Below are 15,552 nucleotides of genomic sequence, written 5' to 3' on the forward strand. Positions count from 1 at the left end.
TCACTGGTGAGAAACCAGGAAGCAGCATCATGAGTTGGTTTGAATAATTATCGAAAGAAAAAGTTAAGCCTCTGGGATACCTGGGAGCCTGTCTGCCGTGGATGTTTGTGCGTAAATGCATTTGTTCGACTTTATTTACAGAAGATTCCAGTTCCTGCAAAGAAGTCAGAGGCAGAGTATTCAGAGCCGGAGAGTAAACCTGCTGAACCACTCAGCTCTGACACATGGTGAGTAAATCCAAAGACGTTATGAAAGAGCGATATCATGGCACTGGATGAATCCTGAATTAAAAGCTGTGTGAGAATTAGGCAACAGCAAAAGTGGTGATAAAGTAGCAACTTCCTGTCGGTGAAAAGGCTTGTTAGAGGTCTTGTTTTGGGTCAAAGGCTGCAATGCATGAATAGTTTTTAATCAGATTTGGCTGTTGATTCTACAACACTGATATTATATGTTTTGTGTTTTTATTTAGATTTTAATGATTTAATTGTTTTCAATTCATTGTTGGTTTCCAGAGTGGGTTTGCTAGTTTCTGTTTGGTCTTTATCGTTTTAATGATGTTTAGTTTTGGTTTACTTTTTTATTATAATCTGGGGAGTTTATTTTTCTGGGGCTGATTTAAGTTGAGAGCAGGTAGTGCAAACACTCGACTCTCAGTCATATAGACCTCCCAGTATCAGGAATGGTCTCCTCTAAGGCCTCCTGAGATTGTCTTGTGTTGACAGATTAGCCCAAACCCATAATATCTTAAGCTAAAGCAGTTATTGTTTAATATTTTTGGTATTTTAGAAGTTTTTTAGTAAGTTAGTTTTTTGGGTTATACTGGGGTACACAACTAATACAGTTAATACAGTTAAAACACAGTGATTATCATTTGTGAAATACTCAGTCACTATTTCCATCTCCCTGAACACACATTTTTTAATGTAGTGAAATAACCACACTTAGACGATATAGGCATGCAGGAGTTGTGGAATATTCCCATACTCACACCAAGACTAAATTACACTTTGTGTTATTTTAATGTGTTAGCGCTGCGACAGGTTGCTGACTTGTCCAGGGTGTACCTGCCTCTTGCCCAGTGGTAGCTGTGGTAGGCTCTGCGACCCTAAATTGGTGTTATTTTAAATGCGTTACTAATTTTCAAAAAGCTGTATAATGACTGTTTATGCAGATTTTGTGTATCAGTGATCTTTAAAATCATTATTCTAGATAATAAGGCTGCTCAAATAAGGGTCTCGGGGCATTTCAACATGGCTACCAAATGGCAAAACATGCTTCTATAAAGATTTTGGTAAAATGTCATGAAAATATGCCAGCTATGGCATTGGGCTGGTGTTATCTCCACTATACAGCACCAGCAGAACAATTGGTGTTCTTACATGTATTTGCATCAATGCTTATCTCACAGGCTAATGTTGTAAAATTATTATCTTCAGTGAACAATTTAACATTGAATACTTGTTTTGCTCTTGCCGCACCATCTTCGTGTTACTATGCTCATGAGCGTTATCAGTAAAAGAGGGCACAGAGCTTTTGGGGGAACACTGAAGTCTTTATAATCTGTTAACAGTGGCGCTGTCTGGGCGCAGCTGTAACAACATAAGCCGTCTCTCTGGCTGACTATTGTCTCGTTTAGTGGAGGCTTAGCGGTGTAGGCGAGGCATCTGAAAGTGTCCGTGACGGCAATAAAGCATTTCTTCAGCCCTGCATGGGAATATATGAGGGCCCGGAGTGCAGGGGGCCAGCTCGAAGGCATGACATTATCATCGATAAGATCTGCCAGTCTGCATAACTGGTTTTTTTGTCAGTTCCAGCTGTGTGATTCTGAGAATGCAGGACTGTTTGGTGCAACACAAATATCCAGACTGGGATATCTCCGCTATTACAGCTACTGAATTCCACCATGAAATTAATTTGTGCGATTTAAGTACATAATGAACAAAATAAATAACTTGAGCAATCATATTTATGTCCTTTTTCTCTAACTAATCACCTCTGAGTGTGACAGGGACCAGGGGACTGATTTAAGTTATGTATATAGTTAATAAATATATAGACACAAATTTCTCCATTGTAAGTAAGTGTGGAAATATTATGTGTCATACAGTATGTTTATATTTAAGCTTCATAATCCTGCGAAGCTGTCTGTCGATGTCTGTCTGTGTGTTTGCTAAAACGGATTAATGACTGATTAATCTCGCTCCTTGGTGACTGTTTGTGTTGCTGGTGACAGCTGACGAGTTCTCCTTTGATGACTCTGATATATTGTGTAAAATGCTCAAATGTAGCGTCACCTGTTCCACCTGTCCTTCTCTATCAGCAAAGGTCAGTCAGTAGTTTTGAAAGGTTTCTCTGATTATTATGATTCAGTTTTGAGCCATGTATGGTGACGTGGGGAGGGTGACTTCATGCTTTGTAACCAGTTATTCAGGAGTCTTTTGTCACTACCTAAACTCTCATGGGGGTGTCGAGTATCCGATGTTGAGCAACCTCTCACGTTTCCATAACAACCACGGATCAGAGGGTGGTATTGTCATTGATAGTCTGCGAGATGACTTAAGTGATCCGTGCTCCACCCAGTTATTGTTACTGATACAAGTGTAAAGAGACACCAACAGGTGCCTTCTGTCACAGAGAGCCGCCAGACACTCACTTTTTCTTCAGTTCAGTGGAAATGACGAGATTAAAGCGTCACATTGGGTGAGTTATTTAATACGTATTTGTCTGTTTTAGCCCTAAAGTGACCAAGCTAAAGTAGCAGATGTCATTTATTACACTTTGTAAAGGAATATATCATTTTTAATGGGTCCGTTTATGTTTTCTTTATCTATGGCAGATACTCTAAATTATAAAGAATAATACCTTTTAAAACTTATGGTACACATGAGCAGGGTTTTTCCTGCTCTTTGGTGGGTGTCTCTATATGTAAACATAATTAAGTCAAGCCAGAGACTCTGTGTTACCTTTATTTAGAAGTTTATGTATTTCTACTGATATTTGGATGTTTCTTTTACCCCCATTTTTAAAACATAAATAAATAATAATAATAATGGTGAGATGTGATAGACTTTTACTCAGTCTTTCACACTAAAATGTTACCTTTTTAAAACCTTTTTAAAAAAGTAAATGCTTCAAAATAACTGCCCTGAGACATTAAAATGGCTGTGGGGTGGTGGCACTTGATTATGATTATTTACAGTTTGTCAAAGATGACAACTAAAAAAAAAAACTCATTAAAAACTAAAATAAATGACTGTGAAGAATTTAAATAAATGCACCTTTAGGTCATTAGATCAAAATTTCACCAAAGCAACAAAAATAAAAAATAATTCAAAATATAAAATAAGTGGAAGACAAAAGCGACTGTTTCATGAACATTGATAATCATACCTCAGTTTTACATATTTTTATTTTTATTTTTTTACCAGCGTACCACGTTCTCACACTTTGCCCGGTGGAAGCAGTTGTTCATCATGCAACTTGTTGCAGCTTGTATGGGTTCATATTGGGATGTTTGAGTTACGGCGTCTGCCTGTCCACCTGGAGTGGCATTTTATCTTACAATGGCAGATTAAAGCTGCATGGTAAATGAATCAGTGTTGTCTGAATGCTCCACATTAAGGTTGTATTGGAGCATGTATGGAAATGTAATCTGTGTGCAGGAAACCACACTATTACAGCTAGATGTTTGCATGCTTTAATCATGTCTGCGTGATGAAGGCATTCAGACATGATTAAATCAGGTTGACAGTGGAAAGCATGTATGGCGATGCTCTCGGTGTGCTGCTGCTAAAACGTCAACCACTCAGTTCTCTGCTTGGGGCTGGTCCCTCTCATCTCTCTACACACGTGTAAAAAAAATAAAATAAAAAAATCGTAATCTGTACCAAAAGCTTTTAAATGGAGCCGAAACCTTCAATTTAGTTTTATGTAGCACAAGTTCACAACAACCGTCACCTAAAGCAGCCTCACCGAACGGTCTTTAAGAAAGTCCAGTCACTTTCTTTCCAAGCTCCCATGACCTGGATCACCGAGAACCAACATTGCTCTTGAAGTTGGACTGAAGTTAATTGGTTGCCGGGTTGTCGCTGTGTATGATCTGGCTGTTCTGTTCACTCACCCATACTTTGTGTCAGTGCAGTGGCTGCTGAAAACCTTGCTAAATGTTCTGTGGTGCAAATATAACCATGGAAAACCAAAGAGGCAGTCTGTCTTCTGGTAAAATTACATATTAAGTTTATTTTTTGAGCAACCTGGCAGAGGAAAACAGACCAACGGACATCAACTGTTAAGTGACTACATTATACTTTATTATTCCTGTGATAAAAAATAATTTTGCAGAGGCAGATGGGGGGAATCCCCACGCCTCTTCATGCCTCTCCATGCAGCCTTGCAAATCGCACCCAGTATATAATGGCTCTGTTAATGACCTGTTTTCTCTGCACTGCAGAGTCGAATCATACTTAATGATAAACACCTACAAGTTTAAATCTGTTTATAATCACCTTCAGCTCTCTGAAGACCTCCACACATCACGTTCTCCTCCTCCACTGTTTCCACTCCAAGGAGTTAAAACTCCAAATATGAATGAGGCGGGGGGAAAAAAGTGCTCTTCTGCTTCTAGAGGATTATTTATTCCTCTTTGCAGGCTTTGTGGGAACTGAAATATTCCTCCTCAGGCTGCCAGCTGAACAGTTACCCGCAGAAAGAGGGAGAGACGTGTGTCTTGTCGTGCTGGTGTAATGATAGTGGCTGCTGGAGAACAAGGCCCCTGCCACAGCGTATTATTTGATTGAGCTGCTGATGATAGCCCACGCTGCCTGGCTGTGTAATTAAAAGCTTTCCTTTGTGTTCCTCAGGTTCCCTGACAGAGCTCCAGGTGATTGTAAAGTGAGAGACAAGCCTGCAGAGTTTGAACATTACTCAGCGCCACCCCCTCCTCCCATGACGGGAACAGACCCCGACTGCAGACACAGAGCTGCTGCTGCCACCCTCAGCCACAGACCCACATCTATTTCTCTCGACCTCACAGAGACTGCCCCCCCTCAGCCTGAGGACCACAGTCACACAGACCCGCACTCTGGACTCTGGAGAAAGCCCCCTGCACTAGAGAACCCTCTGCCTCCACCCAGATGCCCAGAGGTCGACTCCCACGAGTCCTCTGCCGGTTCCCAGAGTGAAGGCTTAAACCTCTCTGATCATAACTCCGCCTTCAACCACACCCACGCTGTTAAAGGAGACTCTGAGCAGGGCAAAGGACAAGGGGCAGGACATCATCTCTCAGCCTCTCCCTCTGCGTCCTCCTACAGACCTTCAGGGCTGGCCAGCATGGAGGGGCACCGCTCACCATCTCCTCAGTTTTCCCCACAGAGACTCAGCGACAGGCCTCCGGTCTCTCTTCAGGATGAATTCTCAAACAGGTAACGTTTGGGGTTTTTTTTTTTTTTCCCCACACATTTCAAAGCTGCACAACATTCTGAACAGCTACTGTAACTCCTCCGCTCATCGCGTCTTTATGCTTCAAGTACAAAGGGGCTCATTGAGAGTCGCTGCCTCTGTAGAGTCAACATGTGAGTGCTATCAAGGCACAGTAAATTAGAGGGATTCTCTGTAGTTCAATTCAGGGCACAAGCAGTTCTGAGATTATTCTGCTCAAAATGTAAACGCCTCCATTTCTTAATTAAGCCCCAAACATGAAACTGTTTGTTCATTTTCTTGATTCGGACCTAATTGATATCATCTGTAGCAAACGTATGACTGTACAGTACCACAGAAAGTGGTGGGAGGAGTCCAGAGGTCTCGGATATTTGAGCACACCGGGCATGGAAAAAATCTCCTCTGCCATCATGCAATGAAACTTTAAATCAGCTCATGGCTGAGAGAACCACAACAGGACGTTTTCTTCTTGTCTAAGTGGAAATTTTCTTCTCTCTCTCTTTTGCAGGATGGAGCATGTGATAGAAAACCAAAGCTCTGCAGTGAGGAAAGTGCCCATCAGGATTGTGCACTCGGGAGGAAATGCAGAGAAGGAAAATACACCGTTTTTGCAGCACAGCAGCCCCCCTGCCATTGAAGCCGAGGGGCACGCCGTGACTCGGCTCGGCAGCCTCGGAGCTGCAGGTCAGGACTCTGTCTTCTGCGCCTTCACCAGGCAGAAGGAGCCCGATGGGGTCCCACACCCTCAAAAGCAACAGATGCCCCAAAGAGACACATACATGACCACTATAGGAGATCACCTCCAACCGCCGCCACCCACAGACGTGTCCAGCAGCAATAAATTGGCGACAAACACAGGAGTGTCCAAGGCAGAGGATCAGAAAAGAGAGGAGCTGGCCAGGGACATCATGGGGAAGGATAAGTCACTAGCAGATATTCTGGATCAGAGCAAGATGAAGACCACAATGGACTTGATGGAGGGCATCTTCCCTCAAGGGGAGCAGCTGGTGGAAGAAGCTCACCAGCGCAGGAAGGTGCAGCCGAAGCAGACAAACTCCCGGCCCGCTGAGGAAAGGTGAGCATCGAGGTCATCCATAGGTGCTACTCGTGTATGCTGTCACCAGGGGGCAGTGTCAGAAGAATGAGGAAGAACCGGGCTGTTGGTTCTTTAGCCTCGTTCCACTGCAGATAAGACGGCAGAAATGATTCAATCATAATGGAGTGGAACTGACCACTACCAACAGCGTCTGTGAACTTTTAATTTTTTAATTTATTTTTTTATTTTTAATTTGGTGAACTTGTCTTTCACTTTCATTGGCTGAGAAGCTGTCTTGAACAATCAACTTTCAGGCCTTTCAGTGCATCTCTGACACAGTTTTGTTTTTGGTGTCACTTCATGTCGCACTGGTAGCGTTTTAGGAGCTTTAAGCCTGTACTGGATTTATTTTTTTTTTTTTAAACTGAAAAAACACCTCTTGTATCCAACTTCCTGTCCTCCTTGTCTTCTCTGCACTGCTTCATGTGTTTGTAAAAGTAAATTATTGATGATTATAGAGTCTGCGTGCAGGCAGAATGCTGATTGGTTGAAAAGTTGGCTTGAACAGGAAAAGGAGTGGCAGCTGTATTAACTACAAAAGGGAAGAAGGATGGAAAAAATCCTCTTGTGTGATAAAACCAGCAGGAGAAGCTCAGACGGCAGATGATGGTCTTTTAATTTAAAGCTATAACAGAGCAGTGGCTGTTACTGAATGTGTTACTGTAGAATTTGCATAACCAAGCAAATCACAGTGCTTCATCTTTAGTTTTGTGATGCTTGGAAATGTGATTTGAAGCTCTGAGCAGCACAATGAAATTTTTCAGGCTTCGGTTCGAGTTGCCCAGTGTTAAAGTCATTGGCTGTAGAGATGTCTGGAAAAGAAATGATTTTTTTTTTCTTTCATGATTACAGCTTTAATAACCTCACTCTGCTCCGTGTTAGTGTGCAAAAAAAGGTTTCATTTTTCCCATACTTACAGACTTAACTGCAAATCTGATGTAGGGGTGAACTGTCCCTTTAAATGTTTGTATTCCCCTCGCTACAAAACTGCTCCTGTAATCAATTTTAACTTTTACTTACAAGCAAGCACCCACATGAAAAAGCGCTGACTCCCATCATCTTTGCAGTCGTGAAGCTGCTTTTATGGCATATTTAAACTTGTGACCTGTTACCTGTTTAACACACCTTGTTCAAACTGATGAGTGTGTCTGCATATACTTGTTAGTCATGAGGTGAAACTTCCTGGAAAATGCTCTTTTCATGCTTTTCTGCATTTCTGAGTTTCTTACTGAATTTATTTCAGGGAAAAGGAGGACAACGTGGCAGCAGCTACCTCGATGGTGACCAGCTCTGCATATTACAGCACATCTGCTCCCAAAGCTGAGCTCCTTATTAAGATGAAGGGCATGCAGGACCAGGAGCAGGAGGAGGAGGACTCTGAAGATGAGCTGGACAATGATTTGGCCAATAAGAAGGTACGAGAAACCAGTGTTTGCTTGTTAAAAAGCTTTACCCTTCGCACTGTTTTGGACTAATCTCTCAGCTTCATCTTTTTCTGCAGCAAGAGCTGATCGACAGCCTCAGCAAGAAGCTCCAGGTGCTCCGGGAGGCCCGGGAGAGTCTTCAGGAGGACATCCTGGACAACAACGCTCTGGGAGAAGAGGTGGAAGCCCAGGTCCAGCAGGTCTGCAAACCCAACGAGCTTGACAAGTTCAAGATGTTTGTGGGGGACCTGGATAAAGTGGTGAGCCTTCTGCTGTCCCTGTCGGGGCGCCTGGCCAGAGTGGAGAACGCCCTCAACAGTCTGGAGGAGGATGCTACGCCAGAGGAGAGGGTGAGCAAACCTTCAGGAATTACTTTAGATAAAGTTCCACTTCGGGCACAAACAAGTGGTGGAAAATGAATAAAAGAAGCTCAGTGTGAGTGTTCAGCTGGAAAAGGTCAGTTAGTCTATTTCATGAAGCCACGCTAAACTTGACCTGCTTGCTAAGAAAATTTTGCGAGTTACATGCGATTGAAGTACAAAAGAATTTACCATATGCACTTTTTCAGATTTCCTCCAGTAATAAAGCATTCAGGGTACCAGTGCTCATTTCCGTTCCTCTGCATCAGGGATGTCAAACATCACGGTCTGCATCCAGCCCACTTTAATCAGTGATATGTCCTCTCTGCCGGTGTACAGTAGTTAAACTACACATTTAATCCCTGAGTTTTCTTATATATAAAAAAAGAAGTGCAATTTTAACAGAAATCTGTCAATATAACTCTTTGGGCTTCATTTTAAAGAATTAAATGTTTATGACTTAATTACTTTGGTGTAGTATTAATGGCCGTGGAGGAGGTCTTTATCAGTAACTGCAGGAAAAAGTACAAAACTTCTGAAAATGGAGTTAAAATCCAAAATCTCTGTTCTCTGTCACATTTCCCAAAGCCATCCAGTGGGCGGGACGGAAGTCTTTGCTGGGCTGATTCTGGCCCCAGCGCCTTATGTTTGGCACCTGCTTACATCAGAGTTGAAGATAAAACGCTGAACAAAAGCACGATTTTGGCTTTGCATTGTTGTTACTTGGAGTGGGTGTAATTGATTTGGTTTTGGTGTTTAATATTGTTTTTCAGCCCTGAAAATTTTGTGTCTGACTCCATTTTATTCATATTAATTTATGAAAGCTAGAAAAGGTAGAATTTTTTTAAAGCTGTCCTTTTTTAAATATTTTTTTATGTACTTTGAGGGCTTGTAAATCTATTAAAACTATTTTTTTAATCATTATATGAATGGAAAGTTTTGCATGGCTTCATAAAATGTTTCAGTTATTGTATTGAGTAAGTCAGATTTGACTAATACTATATGTATAAATAAATAGGCAGTACTTCAGAGGCTCACACAGGATGCAGCGTGTGCTGGGCTCACGTGAGGACAGAGGACAAAGGAAAGTAGCTCTATCCTGAACCCTTTGTTCTCATTACATCAGGAGCTTTAAGGCATCTGTGGAGCTACTGGAAGGAAGATCTAACAAGTTGAAGCTTTTCTTTGATGGAAATTTATTTAGATGTATCGATACCAAGTGAATAATTTGATATGGGATAGTTAATATACATCCTTTCACACTCTCTCTTTCTTCTTTATCAGCGTACGCTGATTGAGAAGAGGAAGCTGCTGATCCGACAGCACGAGGACGCAAAGGAGCTGAAGGAGAACCTGGACCGCAGAGAGGGTGTGGTTTACGAGATCCTGGCGAGCTACCTGCAGGAGGACAGCCTCGCGGACTACGAGCACTTTGTGAAGATGAAGTCGGCGCTCATTATCGAGCAGCGCAAGCTCGAGGATAAAATCAAGCTGGGCGAGGAGCAGCTGAAGTGTCTGATGGACAGCCTGCCCATAGAGCAGCGGCTGGCCCTCTGAGGAGGACAGACACTGCTGGGTCTGAGAGTCACGTGGTTTCGGCTGCACATGAGCCCTGTGGCCAGCAGATGGCGGCATAGTTAAGAAAATCTGCACATAAACAGCCATTTGGTGCATTTTCCTGACTTTGTGAGCATGTGTGTACATCACAACCACAAAAAACTCCACAAAACTTTCTTTTTGTAAAGATGGTGGTATTTTTTTGGGGGGGGGGGGGCAACCAACCACTAATGCCCTTTCATGATATTTTTGCTTTGTTTCTTATGATTTATTTTTATTTTTTTTTTAGTAATTTATTATAGCCTTTTGAATCTGGAGGAGACAGTATTTTATCTTCAACCGATTTAGCTGATGCGTGCTACACACTGAGCATTTAAGAGTATTTATCAAGTATAAATGTCACGAGATCTGTCAAATCTGGCTAAATATGTCAGTAAATTCATCATTCTTTACCTTTTACACTCAAACTAGTGGCCTTTTTTTTTTTTTTTTTTTTTTTTTTTTTTTTTTTTTAAATAAAATATTCGTGCCCCTGCTTTCCTCACTGAAGAAACATTTCCTCGAGATGAAGATGCACGCACCTGCAGAGAGAGGAGAGTGTTTAACATCACTAAACAGAAGCAGCACTTGACGTCCAGGCTTGATTGGTCACATTTGAAGTGCGCCGAGAACCACTGCACACACTCTTCAGTCCACTTCTGCAGGTCGCATTATTCAGAGCGCTTTTTAGATTTATTCACAGGCAGAAAAGTGTAAAAATCCACAGGATGATGTCACCATGTACATGTTGACCAGGTGTTTCTGTTTCGTCTTCTCACGTCACCGCGGTTTTGTTCTTCATGGTGCAGAAGTTGAATCTCAACACTAAAAGATGTTCAGATTGATGATTATGCAAACAGATATGGATAAAGAGGTTCTTTTTTTCTTTCTTTTTTTTGTACCTTGACCTTCAAATTTCAGACTCTATGGATTAAATCTGTCTCCCAGATACTGGAGAACTTTTTTTTTTTCCCCTGCACATTTCAGTTTGTTACAGTTTCACACACTTCGTGCACTTCTACATCCTAAATGTCTTAAAAACGTTATCAGCTGTGCTCCTTTCTGTCAAATAAACGAGTCTGCTGTAGAGTCTGACTGAGGTCTTCTTCTCTCTGGTGTCATTCATTAACTCCACCACACCTTCCTCTCTCTACTGATAAACACTCTTACATAGCAGGGAGCGTATTTAACAGCCCCTTCACGTAACCAAAGCTAATCACACTTCATCGGAAGGATTCGATCTTTATTAATAAGGTGAGACGCATCTAGGTGAGTCAAATAATTGAATATTATTAGGAGTGGTTTAAAGATTTGAATGAATAATCATTAACTACAGCAGTGCTGGCACAGACGGTATGTACGGCTACAATAAAACGAGCTCTTTCCTCGTTTCTACTGTAGCTTTGTTCCTAGTTTCACAATAACTGGCAGAACTCTGTTTTTGAAACATCGGAAGGTAATGTCTTTCTCCTTAACGTACTGAATCTGAAGATGTTAAACCGATCGTATCTTAGCAGAACTTAGTCGAATTAGTGACCTAAAGTGCAGATGTGTGGCTTTTAGTGCTGTCTGTTATTCTTAAATATTAATAACCTGAATATTTGTTAACGTATGCTTAATGCCTGTGCTTTATTTATAGCTGCTTTATTATAAAAGTCAATCAATGTCCACGCTGTTAACGTAAGAAAACAAAGACTACCTTTAAGAACGTGTGCAGTAGTTCAGGGTGAGCGGAGTGAATAAAAAGCGAAACTACTAACTAATATAATAACATGTAATGCTACATTATCTTATACATATAAAACATTTTTTAATGTTTTGCTGTCTATTCAAAGGGAACGTTTGCATAGTTATCAACATATCTCCAGCAACAGGTTAAATATTCTAATACACTGACTTCAGTCACTGATTAGTTTCTGTTCTCTGTATTTGGCATGAGAAGATGTTTCTGCTGTAGCCAAAGTTAGGACACGCTCACATTAATATGAGATAAACTAAATTATAATTTGGGAGTTAAGAGAATAAAAAATAGTAATAACAAGCTGGAATTAACTGAAGGTTTAATGGGAACGGAAAGCTTTTCATATAAGTGGAAAAACATTCGATAAACAGAAAGGGTTTAAATTATGAATATAAAAGTTAAAAGTAGTTGGGGGGTTTTATTTATACCAAATGAGACTGTAAATATGTGTTCTATCTCTCATGTAGTCTTGTTCTTGTTGACCTGGACCTGAGTGCAAAATTTAATTTTATATCCTGTTCAAATGACAATAAAAATCCTACAAAAATATCATTAGCAGTTGAAATGTTTCAGGCTTGACAAAATCATGGATAAAAGGTAGAAGCTGTGAGTTAACAGTTGATATTTTTATCTGAGAGCATAGATTAAAAGATCAAATCGATGCCTGATAATATGGACGAACAGGTTAGATAAATGTTTATTACGGTTTTTCTCAAAAGTTTGAACACATTTCCAGAACCTGTGGCTCAGTTTCACACAGCTCTAAACATATGATCCTGGTCAAAAACTCCTCAAGTATCTTGCAAAATAAAATGCAGCAGTTTTCACCTACAGCGTGTATGTATAACGAGAAACACTACATAGAAAATCAACGCACAGATACAAAAAGTTCACAGCAATATTTAGAAATGGTTCTTTATTTGTCAAAGTGTTCACCTGAATTTTTTTTTTTTAAAGACACAAACTGCAGTGAAAAGGAAACTTCGCACTCCATAAATGTTAAAGAGGTAAGTATTTTTCAGTTGCATTGAATAGATAGAATAAACTGTAGGAAACTAAACAGCAGAAAGCAGAAGAGAAAGAACCATTTTAACATAAACCAGTGACACACTCCGGGGCCTGATCAACCCTGGCAGGGCCTCCTTGGATGAGGGTGTCTAGTGATAATGGCCGAAACACCCGATGAATCCAAGGTCCACTACTGACGATGTGTCCCAAATTTTAATATGATCATTTAGATCAGATCTCTAATCCCTAAACCTAACCAAGGAAAAATGGCAGATTAGCCTGGGTAAAAGAATGAAAGTTGAGGCACACAACGATGTTTGCCGCTGGTAAAGTTTCTGGGCTGCTTTTCCTCATAACAGCCATCCCCCAAGGTTTTCTCCGTTAAAGCAATGCATTGTCAGGGATTGTAACATCTAGTCCTTTACTGAATCAGTTGGACAAGCAATGAGTTAAAATATTTTTTTGAGTGTTCAATAAACATAATAAAGAGCGACACTTGAAGTAGTCATTAAAAGTAATGGAAAAATGAGTAACTTCATAAATTATTAGCCTTAAAAAAACGAATCAACGTATGTAATCACTAAAAAAATGATGAGATGAACCTGGTTCAGGTCTAGTTTAAAATGAGTTCTTTTATATGGTGCTAATTCTGCTGCATCAGCAAACCACTTTGCAACCCAGCTTCTAGCTTTCATATCATACCACTGTCTTCATGTACCACCAAGTTTAAATGACTGCAGATGGAAATAATATGCTGCCTTAAATGTGGTGACCAAACCCTTTAAAGGTTCCCTCAGAGCTCTTTTCAAATCAAAATACCCTTTATGAATATTTAAGAATAATGCCGTAGTCTTAACTTGTACATGAGAAGCGCACAGGTCATCTTACCACGGCCCTGTGTGTGTTGTTGTTTGCAGCAGGAGTGATGGCTCCAGCGATCGGTCGCTCTGAGAATTAGTGGTCAGACTGGACAACAATGCTTTACCTCACTCACACGGCTCACTGGCAGTTCCTGGGCCTGATAGTCGGATTCCTGGCATGGATCCTCACCATGACCACCGCCGGCCTCAACGAGTGGCGTCTCTGGCGAGTAGGCAATGCGTCCATCATCAGCTCGAGCGAGGCCTGGGTTGGTATTTGGAGGACGTGTTTCTACAGTCATGTCCTTCCCGATATGGAGAACTGTCGAAGCATCAGCATATCGGACAGCTTTCTTCCCGTGGAGATCCCTGTGGCTCAGGTGCTGATGATGCTCGCGGCCATCTTTGGCCTTGCCGGGAACATCTGTGCTGCAGTGGCGGTGAGGATGGCCTACTTCTCTGTTGAAGATCGCAGGAGCATCAGGCTAGTCTTCCTGCTGGCAGGGGCGCTGTATTTGCTCACAGGGATGTCCTCCTTGGTGCCACTGGCGTGGAACATGAACTCTGTGCTGAAAAACAGCACCATAGACTTTCCTCCTGAGTTCCAAATCCCTGCTCCTCCTGTCAGCCAGCGAGTTGGCTCAGCCATTGGAGTGGGCCTCTGCGCCTCCATTGCGACACTCTTAAGTGGCCTGCTTTTCCTTTGCTACAGGTACGCTTGGCGGGCCGTGAGCACAGCGGGCCCTGGCGACCAGCTCAATGGCCCCTGGACAGTGACAACACTGCCACGCAAGTCTGAACTGGTAAATAGAGCAGGCATGGATAACGCTGCCTTTCACAGTGAATAAAACTCAACAGAATAAAATCTATGAAGGGAGACTGACTTTAGGGCTTTTTGTTTTGTTTTGTATTTTTTAAAAAGAGGCTAGGTTTGATACTAGAACTAAAAAAAAAGACTGACTTGCCATATCTCAACCAGAAAACCAAAACAAAGAGCTAAAAGATACTAAAATTCCTTGTGAACATACAAGGGATATTGATCAATTGTACTTTTATCATAAAAACAATGATTTCATTGTACTGAAAATAAAAGCCAGTGACTATTTACCCTATAGTTTCTATTTTAGGTTTATGTGACTGATTGAAGTTCAGGGATGGCTGCTTATCTACAAAAGTAATAATAAACTTTATCTCTGTTACTGAGGAGTGGTGTGTATGTGTGTGAGTGTGTTAGTGGCCTCAGCTTTTATGTAAGAACTGTTACGATCAGTGTTATTGCCACACAAGCCCGTGGGAGGCGACATAACATTTCAAGGTGTGGCTTCTTAGGAGTCCTGCGTGAGGAGGGGTGAGAGTCGGCCAGGTTGACCCGCACACGTGACCTGGGTAGGAGGCTGACGAGAGCAGGCATGTGAGCGTGAAGAGGGGGCTGCTTCATTGGGGTGATTGTTACCATGGAAGGCACTCATACACACACTGGCCCTGTGGCTGGCTCTACCTCTCTGGAGGCGGCTAGCTGATGGAGAACAAAAAGCCCTCTTCAGACAAGCACAGCACTCAGAAACGCAAGGCTCAGAAGTGGATGACCAGTAGAGCTGCTTTAAATACTGCAGAAAACTACTATTTGAATTAGGTGTAACCAAATTTTATTATAAAAAACAAAAACAAAAAACAGGCCTGTAAAAAGTAGTAAATAATTATTTGTCTAAAATGTTCGTCTGTCTCCACAAACCCTACCTACCTATCTCACTTGTGCTGTACATATCCTTTAGCAGATAAAGCTGTTGTGCTTTGTTCTCTATCTTTATCATTTCGTTAGCTTCATAGCATAATTGCCTAAGTCAATGACTTAGGCACTTATGCTATGAAGCTAACGATTTACGGTGTTTTATGGAGGAAAACTGATAAGAAGACTGATTGCAAATGTGTCATATCAAAGTCTGTAGAATTAAACCCAAAGGTAACCGCAGCTGGATAACATCTCACCCCATAATATGAGATTTTACTTGCAGAAGATCTGGAATAAAACTCT

At 41.4% G+C, this 15,552-nt stretch overlaps 2 protein-coding genes across 7 annotated transcripts in view; both read left to right on the forward strand.

The window, feature by feature from the left end:
- The window catches only part of shroom2a (shroom family member 2a), a 44,671-nt gene extending 33,660 nt beyond the window's left edge, over positions 1–11,011 (forward strand). For all 6 annotated transcript variants that reach the window (XM_076879792.1, XM_004557053.4, XM_004557054.4 and 3 more), the window contains 6 exons: positions 142–227; positions 4,860–5,420; positions 5,945–6,511; positions 7,776–7,947; positions 8,034–8,306; positions 9,600–11,011. In XM_076879792.1, the coding sequence (XP_076735907.1) occupies positions 142–227; positions 4,860–5,420; positions 5,945–6,511; positions 7,776–7,947; positions 8,034–8,306; positions 9,600–9,872 (1,932 nt within the window). In that variant the 3' untranslated portion in view covers positions 9,873–11,011. The remainder of the gene's footprint in view (positions 1–141; positions 228–4,859; positions 5,421–5,944; positions 6,512–7,775; positions 7,948–8,033; positions 8,307–9,599) is intronic.
- Positions 11,012–11,081: 70 nt separating this feature from the next.
- Positions 11,082–14,634, forward strand: cldn34a (claudin 34a). The gene is made up of 3 exons (XM_004557263.2): positions 11,082–11,165; positions 12,610–12,659; positions 13,578–14,634. The coding sequence occupies exon 3, from the start codon at positions 13,637–13,639 to the stop codon at positions 14,366–14,368; it is 732 nt and encodes a 243-aa protein (XP_004557320.1). The 5' UTR covers positions 11,082–11,165; positions 12,610–12,659; positions 13,578–13,636; the 3' UTR covers positions 14,369–14,634.
- The last annotated feature ends 918 nt before the right edge of the window (positions 14,635–15,552 follow it).

The sequence above is a fragment of the Maylandia zebra genome, linkage group LG23, assembly GCF_041146795.1.
Source record: "Maylandia zebra isolate NMK-2024a linkage group LG23, Mzebra_GT3a, whole genome shotgun sequence".
NCBI lineage: Eukaryota > Metazoa > Chordata > Actinopteri > Cichliformes > Cichlidae > Maylandia > Maylandia zebra.

What these genes read in the sequence shown, in the direction of transcription:
- cldn34a (XM_004557263.2), top strand. Translation starts at nt 13,637, where the DNA reads ATGCTTTACCTCACTCACACGGCTCACTGGCAGTTCCTGGGCCTGATA.